We start from the raw sequence: 12,061 nt of genomic DNA, 5'->3' as shown, positions 1-12,061 counted from the left end.
TTTAATATTATCTTTAGTGAGGCAGGAGATTTTAAAATATTTACAGATTTCAACTTAAGTTTTGATATTTATCTGCATGGTACTGATACTGTGTTAAATATTTTCCGTTAACCTGTTTTCATAGGTAGCCCAGGTGGTAATCAAGCCTTGCTTCTGCTGCGCAGCTGTGGTTCTCTCTTGCCTGAACTAAAGCTCTCAGAGAGAACAGAATTTGCTCATAGGATATGGGACAAACTTCAGAAATTGGGTATGACTGTATGAATATATGATGTGTATAAAGGGTGTAGATACTTTTTCTTTAGTAAAAAAGAATTTCTTTTCATAAATGCTGTAGTTCAGTTTTATGGAAGGGTTTTACTTGATTCATATTTTTTTGTGGTGTGACTTATTTGGTGAGTTATAGTGACATCTAGGGGCATTAAGAATAAAATATTTTTTCATAACAAGTATTACTTTTAGGGTAAGTTAAAAAGAACGAAGTAGAAAGACATTTAGTCTGTCAAAGTTATAAATGTACGTGCTATTTGACCAAGCATTTCTATTTGTTAGAATTTATTAACATATAAAGCATTTCAGTGTTTTAATATGTTTATACTTAAAATAATTCCTTTTGAAGTATAGTTGATTTACAATATTATATTAACTTGAGGTGTACAACATAGTCTGTTTGTTAGAGTTTAGATAGATATACTCACATGTGCAAAAGGATATTCTTCATTGTAGCTTGTTTGCAAAAGTATGAAATTGGAACCAACTCTAATGTCCCTCACTAGAGGTTTGGTTAAATAAATTATGGAGTGTTATGGAATAACAGTTATGGAATTGTTATGGAATATGGTGCAACCATTAAAAGAATGGAGTTCTTCATATACTAATGTGGGGTTTTCTCCAAAATATAATTAAAAATTAAGATGTAGAACAGAGTGTATAGTTCGATACCATTCTGAAGAAAAATGTTTATATGTGTATGTGCATATAATATTAAAATATTTCTTGAAGGATGATAAACACTAGATACAATTTTTACTCTATACTTTTTTAAAAAATTATAGTTGATTACCCTATACTCTTTCATACTTTTTCATTTTGGGGCTATGAATAGTACCTATTCAAAAAATAAAATAGTTTAAAAGGTCATTTGATAAAATTCAGTGTTCATTCCTGATTTAAGAAAATCTTAACAGGGCTTCCCTGGTGGCGCAGTGGTTGGCAGTCCACCTGCCGATGCAGGGGACACGGGTTCGTGCCCCGGTCCAGGAAGATCCCACATGACGCGGAGTGGCTGGGCCCGTGGGCCATGGCCGCTGAGCCTGTGCATCCGGAGCCTGTGCTCTGCAATGGGAGAGGCCACAACAGTGAGAGGCCCGAGTACTGAAAAAGAAAAAAAAAGAAAATCTTAACAAAGCAAACTAGAAATATCTATATGTCAGTAAGTCACATAATTTAAAAACACGTGTTGAACTGGGAGAAATATTTGTGAGAATGGTTATATTCTAAAGTAGAAAAGAGCCCTTACATAGTAATCATAACATTCATACCTCAATAGAAAGATAGACACATATTACTTTCTATTATAATTGTTCACAAACATGTCTTTTCTCTATACTGTATATCCTTTGTGAGAGTAGAATTCATAACATCTTTGTTTTTCTCTTTGCCAGTAGAATAATGCTTTGAACTTATTACACTTGTTAACTAGTTGTTGAATTAATATTGTTAGAAACATATTGTTAGAAACATATTGTTAGAAGAGCCACCGTGACTCTTGTTCACAGACTTTTATAAAGCTGTAAGAGATTTTTTAGCTTAGGTAATATGTCCAAAGTTGCAGAATGAGCTGTGACAGATCTGAGACTGGAACTGAGTTTTCCAGACTAAAGGGGATTCTTTAGTCCCCTTTAGTCTGGAAATGATAGGCTCTCATTTCAATGTTGCCATATGCTAAATTTTTGTTTGTTTGTTTTTTGCGATACGCGGGTCTCTCACTGTTGTGGCCTCTCCCATTGCGGAGCACAGGCTCTGGACGTGCAGGCTCAGCGGCCATGGCTCACGGGCCTAGCCGCTCCGCGGCATGTGGGATCTTCCCGGACTGGGGCACGAACCTGTGTCCCCTGCATTGGCAGGCGGACTCTCAACCACTGCGCCACCAGGGAAGCCCTAAATTTTAAAAATATAATTACTTCTGGTGTACTTCTTGACCACATTGTGATAATATATGTCTCCTTAAGTTTTTTTATTCAGGTTATTTATCTTTTCTGGAGTGTTCTTTTGTTTCTTATTCTTTAAGTCAATCCATTTTTCAAGCTATAATCTAAATCCCTCCTTTCTAGAGTTTTACTTCCAGTCCCAATTAGTGTCTCATCAGTTGCCTGCATTAGAATTGTGAATTTGTCTTTTTTTTTTCCTTTGGCTGTGTTGGGTCTTCGTTGCTGCACGTGGGCTTTCTCTAGTTGCAGTGAGTGGCAGCTACTCTGCGTTGTGGTGTGTGGGCTTCTCATTGTGGTGGCTTTTCTTGTTGAGGAGCACGGGCTCTAGGCATGTGGGCTTCAGTAGTTGTGGCACATGGTCTCAGCAGTTGTGGCGCACGAGCTTACTTGCTCCGCGGCATGTGGGATCTTCCTGGACCAGGGATTGAACCTGTGTCCCCTGTACTGGCAAGTGGACTCTTAACCACTGTGCCACCAGGGAAGTCCCTGAATTTGTCTTTTTAATAGATATTCTTCTCTTGGAGGCTGATGATCTTATCTTATTCATATTTAGATCTTTGTCATGAACCTTCCAGTGTTTTGCACATGTTGGGTACTAAAGTAGTAATAGTTGAAATTGTAGAAAATGTTCAAGCAAATTTAACTTAACTTCAAAAAAATTCAAATTCTACTTCATTAAATAGTAAATCTATTAATATTAACATGGTTCAAATGCAAAAGGTTCAATAAAGTTTATAGTGAAAGGCTTTGACCTATGTTCCCCAGACACCCAGTTCCACTCTTGGGGGCAATCAGTCAAATCTAACTTAAAAAAAATTCTCTAAGATAATAATCACATTTTGGAAAAAGATAGATATAATTTTTTTAGAAAACTATTTCTTACAAAGGCTGTTAATCTATTTGGGATTGCAAAAAACCTTGATCACTAGAACTCTGGTTTAGAGACAAAGGTAGGGAGGGATAAAAACTAAAAATTACTCTGAACAAAAAAGTGCAAACATGTCTTTAAGTATTGGTATTAAGGGCAGGTCCACATTTAATATATTTATATAATCTTAATGAAGGGGACTACATAATGACATCTTAGTTTTCAGATGACACCATATTTTTCTTGAACAGTAAAATGCCAAGCTAATTAACATAACCACATAAAAAGCCCTGATGACAGAAAAGTGGCAGGTAACTTACTGTGGGCAAGCACAAGGTAATACATGGAGGAGAGAATAATTATCCAAAATACACCAATGGATGAGCACTAATCTAGCAAGAAACCTGGCTTTTATCTAAAATAGTAATATTTTAGGATATTCTTTCAAGTTTGAACAAAATAAGTATAAGATAAATGTAAGTTGATGACAGTTTACAAAATTATTACATAACGAGATTGAACAAGAACATAATATTAAAACATTAAAAGTAATGGACAGCAGAGCCAGAGCCATGAGATAGTATTCGAGGTATAAGGGGATATGGTAAGGTACATAAGGAAATACTATTATATAGCTTTTGATTATTAAAGTAAGATATTTTAGGATTGTGTCCCTAAACTTGGAGTTTTTAATTTAAATTTTAGTTAAAGACTTTAATTCACTCTATGAAAGATACACTATGTATTTTTTTAAAATCCTCTATTCTTTAAGAAATGACCCATGAAATTAACTAGACATAATAGTAAATATGGGGATAAGATTTTTATTGAAGTTCACAGAAATGTCTTTGTCATCTGTAGAACCTTGTCAGTGTGGCAGAAATAAAGAAATGAAACCCAGTTGAGTTAACATTGATCTTGACTAAAATCTGTATGAAAATCCAGAATAGATGTTACTTATCTGGATTTTCAGCAGTTTCCTCAGCTTTTCCAGCACACTAGAGTAAATACCTTTATAAAATGATAGAATATAACTTTCTCAGCCTTAGAGCTGTAGCCAACCATTGTTAGAGTTCAACTTGAGTTGATGGTTTTTTGAAAGTTCTCAGACACTACATGGTAACCTTGTTGCATAATTATATTACAGATGTGGACTTGCACATGGTTCCCTGTAAGGCCCTGTATAAAGTATTACAATGGTTAAGAGATTGGGCTCTCAAGGCAGACTACCTACATTCAAATTTATGGTCACATACTAGCCTTGTGGCCTTGGATAAATGGAAGAGTCAGTTTTCCTAATCTGTAAGATGGGGATGATAATAGTACCTTCCTGAAAGCTGTTGTGAAGAGTAATTCAACTTCTGTATACAGAGCACTTAGTACAGTGCCTGAAACATAGTAAATACACTACATGTCTAAGGTTAAAAACAAGTTTTGATTTAATAGAACAGGACTCTACTGCTTTGAATGTCAGACTGACACCACAGGCCTGTGTAGCCACAGACAGTTGAATAAAGATATAAAATTTAATTCCCGACAATTTAGTAAAACATGTTAGCACTGTATTGATATGGTAACCATGATGTCATGTTGTGCGTTGGTGTAGTAAGGCTGAGTGGTAACCTTAATTGATATGGCCTTAAGCAAAATGAACATAGCAAGAAAACAAAGGGCATTGGAATACAGGTAATTAACAATAGCAGACTAGAAATGGTGTTCAGCAACTGGAAATGGAGTGGAAATGGAGCCTTCAAACACTGAGTAGCCTGGTTAGTAAATAAGCAAAATTGTTAGCACAGTCCTACCTGTATATAACAACTGCAGTCACAATCCATCCATCTCAGGGTATCTATAATGTGGCTAGGACTGCTTTATAAGGAAAAATCTTTCAGCCACTTTAAACGTAGGGGTCTTACTATTATAAAACTCTTAGAGGAAAACATAGGCATAACACTCTATGACATAAATCACAGCAAGATCCTTTTTGACCCACCTCCGAGAGAAATGGAAATAAAAACAAAAATAAACAAATGGGACCTAATGAAACTTAAAAGCTTTTTGCATAGCAAAGGAAGCCATAAACAAGACGAAAAGACAACCCTCAGAATGGGAGAAAATATTTGCAAATGAAGCAGCTGACAAAGGATTAATCTCCAAAATTTACATTCAGCTCAATATCAAAAAAACAAACAACCCAATCCAAAAATGGGCAGAAGACCTAAATAGACATTTCTTCAAAGAAGATATACAGACTGCCAACAAACACATGAAAGAATGCTCAACATCATTAATCATTAGAGAAATGCAAATCAAAACTACAATGAGATATCATCTCACACCAGTCAGAATGGCCATCATCAAAAAATCTACAAACAATAAATTCTGGAGAGGGTGTGGAGAAAAGGGAACCCTCTTGCACTGTTGGTGGGAATGTAAACTGGTACAGCCACTATGGAGAACAGTATGGAGGTTCCTTAAACAACTAAAAATAGAACTACCATATGACCCAGCAATCCCACTACTGAGCATATACCCTGAGAAAACCATAATTCAAAAAGAGTCATGTACCACAATGTTCATTGCAGCTCTATTTACAATAGCCAGAACATGGAAGCAACCTAAGTGTCCATCGACAGATGAATGGATAAAGATGTGGCACATATGTACAATGGAATATTACTCAGCCATAAAAAGAAACGAAATGGAGTTATTTGTAGTGAGGTGGATGGACCTAGAGACTGTCATACATAATGAAGTAAGTCAGAAAGAGAAAAATAAATACCGTATGCTAACACATATATATGGAATCTAAAAAAATCAAATAAAAAATGGTTCTGAAGAACCTAGGGGCAGGACAGGAATAAAGACGCAGATGTAGAGAATGGACTTGAGGACACGGGGAGGGGGAAGGGTAAGCTGGGAAGAAGTGAGAGATTGGCATGGACTTACATATACTATCAAATGTAAAATAGATAGTGGGAAGCAGCCACATAGCACAGCGAGATGAGCTTGGTGCTTTGTGACCACCTAGAGGGGTGGGATAGGGAGGGTGGGAGGGAGACGCAAGAGGGAGGAGATATGGGGATATATGTATATGTATAGCTGATTCACTTTGTTATAAAGCAGAAACTAACAGCATTGTAAAGCAATTATACTCCAATAAAGACGTTAAAAAAAAAATACAGGGGTCTTGTCAGCATTTTCTAACAGGAAGGGAATACTATGTTTCATAAGTAAGAGAACTTTTAATCCTTGAATAGGCAGTTACTTGTAACTGTCCATTAATTCAGTAATTACTCTCTTGTATACTTAGTTTCCTCTATTCTGACAGGATTTTTATATAGGTGGGTCTAAATATGGGGTATAACGCTGAAGTGATCATTTTACCCTCGTTTGTTTGTTACATTTAAGTGCATATATTTCAGTTGTGATAAAGGGTATGACTTTAAGTGCTCTTCTAAAAATTTGATTTAAATTTCATTTGTAGGTACTGTGTATGATGTAAGTCACTATAATGCTTTGCTTAAAGTCTACCTTCAAAATGAGTATAAATTTTCACCAACTGACTTCTTGGAAAAAATGGAGAAAGCAAACATTCAACCAAATCGAGTAAGTAGTTGCTATTATAAATGTTTATTGGTCATATCCACTTTTATTTTTACCCAGAAAAAAAATTTTTTTAGGAAGTATTAACTGGCCCATTTCATTGACAGGTGACATACCAAAGGTTGATTGCTGCTTATTGTAATATGGGAGATATTGAAGGTGCCAGGTATGTAGTTCTATAAATGTATGTTTAAGCCAACAAATTTGTAAGTCTTGTAAACCTAGAATATTTTCATTCTTCTTTTTTTTTTTAAGTTTCTACTTAGTAAGAAAATTATTTCAGAAGTATTTTAACCTAGCAAATTTGGTCATAGGACTTAGATAAAATATAAAATTTTGTAAAAGGGGAAATGTAATTGAAAATTGCTATTTTAATTAAAGATTTCGTTTACTGGAGCAGAAGTTTAAAATTGTTGAGGTACAAAGCTGGCTTTACTTTTTTTTTTAATTGCTGTTTCCAAAAGTAAATGTTCTTAACCATTTACACTGTATTCATTTATAAAACTGATAATATTCTCTTTATTTCAGTGATTTGTATAAAATTAGTTATGACATTTCTCTGCTCATGTAAAATTTATTAATACTTTTGGATGGAGGGTTTAGGAAATAAGGAATAAATTGAAATGTACAGTCTCATTTTTAATGAAATGAATCATTAAACTTTATGCTTTTTAAAGGTTAGTTAATACAGAAGAAACAATCAGATTTTTAAAACTTACCTACTGTTTTTAACAATAGTACTTCAAGACTATTGATATAACTTCAGGGAGTGGAATTTTGTGTGCACATGTTGTAAAAGGTGTTTTTCATGTGTATTTCCAAGAAGTATTTTTATTTCTCTTTTGTTGCAGCAAGATTCTTGGATTTATGAAAACTAAGGATCTTCCAGTCACAGAGGCAGTATTCAGTGCTCTTGTTACAGGGCATGCAAGAGCTGGGTAATGTTCCACCTAAGGTTTTATTCTCAAGTGAGATTTAAATTACAGAAAATTATTGTGGAAAATTCTTAAATTATGTTTATCTACCCTCTCGAAAAAAATCTTGAGTGTGTGTGGTAGAACATGCACATCTTAAAGTAAATTATTCTTAAATTTATCTGTTTCATCAAACTTTTATTTGAAGATTTCAGTTTTAAAAATTGGACTTGATCCAAAGTAACTGACTTTGTAAAGTTTATTAACTACTCTGCTAGTGACCTGGAAAAGATTTTTATTTTTGAAGAATAATTTACTAAATGTTATTCTTTCCTAAAAAGGTAAATTTGAGTCACAACATACCAAGTGAAAGAGGGCATGTTATTTAATGTCTATGTAATTATTATTTAATTTGGTTTCTCTTTTGGAAAAGTTACCTATAAAAATTTGAGATGTTTATGATCTTTATTATTTCAGAAATCTGTTACCAGTTTAATATGTATTATCCTTTTCTGATGTTACGATTCTAAATGGTACTTAAGAATTCTAATTTTAATAAGCGTAAGTAATACATTCTAAATTAAATGATACGACATTTGGCAGTATTATGGTAAGCTGTTTTATTTTCTTTGAATTAACTTACAGAGATATGGAGAATGCAGAAAATATTCTCACAGTGATGAAAGAGGCTGGAATTGAGCCTGGTCCGGACACATACCTAGCACTGTTGAATGCATATGCCGAGAAGGGTGACATTGACCATGTTAAACAGGTGTGACTTATATAAATAAACATACTTTAAAATCATTTGTATAAACTGTGCTATATTTTGCATGATGCAGAAAAGTGTAGTTTATATCTGTTTTTAAACATATCTCTTGTAGACAGTCTTGAAGGAGAATTCTTACTATAGTTCAGTACTTTGGTGTCGATGTAACAGTTATTGTTGGAATAGAATGTTTTTCTGTTTTATAAAAGAAGTCTTAAACCTTTAGATGGTATGCGTTTCTAATTTTTTTAAATCTCGGTATTTTAATTTATTTAGCTTTAATAAAAAAAAAACTTGTTTCTAAGTTGTTCTTCTAATTTCTGGAACTGTCTATAGACCCTGGAGAAAGTGGAGAAGTCTGATCTTTACCTTATGGATCGTGATATATTGCAAATTATCTTTAGCTTCAGTAAAGCTGGGTATCCTCAATATGTCTCAGAAATTTTGGGAAAAATTACGTATGAAAGAAGATATATTCCAGGTAGTTTTACAGTTTTTATTTTCATGATTTTTCTAAAAATAAGAATTACTATTTTTACATGGAAAGAGCATTCTCTAACAATAGGGTATTGTGGTAGATGAACATAGGATTCTTTTAAAGTCAGCTTAATAAACTGAAAAACTTGGGTGAATGAATATGTGGGAATGTTTTGATTTGGAAGTGTTTCACTATTGTTTAGGCAGATAAATCCTTTTGGTATTTGTAGTTCATAAGTTTGTCTTTCATATTGGTAGCAGTGTAGAAATATTGTTCAAATCAGTAACAAAAGATGTCTTTGTTTTCTTTCCAGATACAATGAACCTCATTTTGCTTTTAGTCACAGAAAAATTGGAAGATACAGCATTGCAGATTTTATTAGCATGTCCTATATCAAGGGAAGACAGTCTGAGTGACTTTGGCAGTTTCTTTTTACGACACTGTGTGACTATGAATACGGTATTTACATAGTCCATTTTTACTTTGTAGACAGTGTAATCGGCAGTGAAATAATATTCTTTAAAATAAGAGAACATATTGTGAGATTAGACCAACTATAAATATTAAGAGAACTTTGTTTTTGCGTTGGAAGATTATTGGATAGAAAGAGGGTGAGAAGTTCAAATTTTTTATCTCAAAAGTGGTAGAATATTTGCAGAAGGTCAAATGGTAGGATATTTGCAGATTCAGCTGATGTGGTGCCTTTCTTTTCTAGCCTGCAGAGAAGCTTAAAGACTACTGTAAGAAGTTAAAGGAAGCCCAGATGCACACATCTCCTTTCCAGTTCACACTCCAGTGTGCTTTAGTAGCCAAAAAAATGGGTACTATATTCTCGTAATTAAAACTCACATAAATAAATTTTGCTGAGGTAGCTTTGTAATTTTTTATGGTGTCTCTTTCAGATTTGGCAAAAGCTCTAATGAAGGCTCTGAAGGAAGAAGGTTTTCCTATCAGAACTCATTATTTCTGGCCATTACTAGTTGGACATCAGAAGGAGAAAAATGTTCAAGGTTAGGTTTTACCTTTTACAGATTTAATAGTGGTTTAGATATCCAGTATAACAGTTTCTACACACATCTAATTGAATTATTTGGGAAAATATGCTTATTAGATCTTGTGAGAAAATAGAATTAAGTCATAGTAAAGTATTAGGTAAACGTTTAAAAAACAAACATAATGGCTTTCTTTCATCTCAATTTCATTTCTTAATTCATCTCTGATCTTGATATTCAGACTTGTGATTATGGTTTTAAATAGTTCATTATTTTTAAGGTTTTCAAAAAACACTTTAGTTCTTGATTTTACATACATACAGTGTTTGAAATTAGTTTAGCCTTATTAAAGATAAAATATATACAATCAGACCATTTTCTTTGTGGACCAGTCTATTTCTTCTTAACTGAGCTGAGTTAAAATAATAGGAAAGGCAGGAAAACTTTTATTGCAAAATGAATGCTCATGACCTGACAGCCAACTGATTGAAGGACAGAAATGTTCAATCTTTCAGGTTCTTAAGTACGTTTAAGCATTTAGCATACTTTTCCCTGTACACATGGGATGTCTATAGGATATGAATAAGAATTGAACAAATATTAAATTTTAGAGTACAGTATCTAATTCTTTGGTTTGCATTATTGGTAATTCAGAAAGAGTAGTCTCATAAAAAGATGCTTTTAACAGGAGTACTTCCCCCTTGGGGAAACAAAAAATGGTCTTTTTCATTTTATCTCGCCGTATAATGTGCTTTAGAATGAGATGCAGAGTTGTTAGTATGACATTGGGTGACAAACAAAATGCACAAACAACAAAAAAAAGTGCTTTTAGCAGACTTTCATATTGCAATTTTATTTAAATATATAGCCGTCTTCTGGTTTAAAGGAAATAGTGAAACAAGTATTCCCTAATTGTTTCTGGCTGTAAAAGTCTCTAAATCCTTTTTAGAAAAATTTTTGTGAAAACAATATGCTAGTTGATTAACTCTTTGCATATCCTCCAGTTCTGAAAACTCTATAAGAGTTAACCTTTAACCCTAGTATTTTTGAACCACAGAAAGTTTACATCATTGCATGAAAATCTTTGGCTGTGTTAGTATTGTCTACAATACACAGATATGAAAATACTTTTGGTACTCCTGTTGAAATGTTTGTTTATTCATCAGGTAAATTTGCTTTTCTCAACCTATCATGGTATCTAGACTTGAATTGGTTACTGCATTTTTACTACTTAGTAAACATGAAAGAATTCAGGTAATTCTTTCCATAGTTGTAGCTCAAACCAGTAGAAAAGTGGACTTTATCTTGAAGCCATTTTTTTCTTAGAATCTTAGAATCAAAGGTGCCTTGTTGAAAGCTCACATTATATTAATGAAGGAACTGAGAGCCCAGAGAGATTCAGTGGCTGATCTTAGGCTCCACATCTAGTTGTCAGTAGTGCTGGGATTAGAACTAGGATTTCTGTCCTCCTGTTTTAAATACTTATTTTTAATACCGTAACACCTCCATATTAGACACTTGTAAATATGCTGTACTTGTTTTATAAAAATTCTTAGCTATTGGTTAAAAATTAGGTATCGATTTTGGCATTAAGGACATATTTAAAAAGTGGTACCAAGTTTTTTAATCAGTGAAGGTTTTACCTGGAAAAGTAGGAAAGCTGGAAAGTTAACTTGAGAGTACAAGAGATTGTTAGCTGTTTTACAGTTTTTAAAAAGTACTTTCTCCTTTGCAGGAAGTCCTGAAATACAGTAAAGTATGTATTCTACAGTCTTTTCTTCATGTTACAGGGAAATGGCTGTGTATATTCTATATAGTTTCTTCAGTGTAAGATAAGAAAGTAAGATTCTTTTTAGTGCAGTGAATTTGTTTTTTGTCTGGGGAAAGTCATTATAAACTGGTAGAAATAAATAATTAACAGAAGAAAATAATGGCTGCAGAGATGGAGGATGTAGAGGAGTGTTTCATAAGGAGTAAATAAAACCCTTCAGGAAATCAAAGAAAGGTATGTAGAGGTCAGATCAGACTGAACCAAGTGCTCAACAGTAGGATGATCAAACTTGTATTGAATTCTAGAATTTTTCTGGCTGCAGATTTGGCCGTCACCAACCCTTAAAAAAGATTCTTATAATGACTTCCTCATGGCTTATCTTGCTAGTATTTTTCTCTGTTGTGCAAATGGAAAAGTCCTCTCTTAGAATTTTAGCAAATTGGCCCAAGTGAGAGG

General features: G+C 33.6%; 1 protein-coding gene across 2 annotated transcripts in view; it reads left to right on the top strand.

Annotated features, from left to right (window-relative positions):
• LRPPRC (leucine rich pentatricopeptide repeat containing) overlaps window positions 1-12,061 on the top strand; it is a 105,081-nt gene that overhangs the window by 13,799 nt on the left and 79,221 nt on the right. For both annotated transcript variants that reach the window (XM_060117920.1, XM_060117919.1), the window contains exons 3-11: window positions 125-247; window positions 6,563-6,684; window positions 6,789-6,847; window positions 7,533-7,619; window positions 8,241-8,367; window positions 8,701-8,845; window positions 9,156-9,301; window positions 9,558-9,663; window positions 9,745-9,852. In XM_060117920.1, coding sequence (XP_059973903.1) covers window positions 125-247; window positions 6,563-6,684; window positions 6,789-6,847; window positions 7,533-7,619; window positions 8,241-8,367; window positions 8,701-8,845; window positions 9,156-9,301; window positions 9,558-9,663; window positions 9,745-9,852 — 1,023 coding nt within the window. The remainder of the gene's footprint in view (window positions 1-124; window positions 248-6,562; window positions 6,685-6,788; window positions 6,848-7,532; window positions 7,620-8,240; window positions 8,368-8,700; window positions 8,846-9,155; window positions 9,302-9,557; window positions 9,664-9,744; window positions 9,853-12,061) is intronic.

Source organism: Mesoplodon densirostris, chromosome 14 (assembly GCF_025265405.1).
Source record: "Mesoplodon densirostris isolate mMesDen1 chromosome 14, mMesDen1 primary haplotype, whole genome shotgun sequence".
In the NCBI taxonomy this organism is placed as follows: domain Eukaryota; kingdom Metazoa; phylum Chordata; class Mammalia; order Artiodactyla; family Ziphiidae; genus Mesoplodon; species Mesoplodon densirostris.
This window is presented reverse-complemented; position numbering and strand designations above follow the sequence as displayed.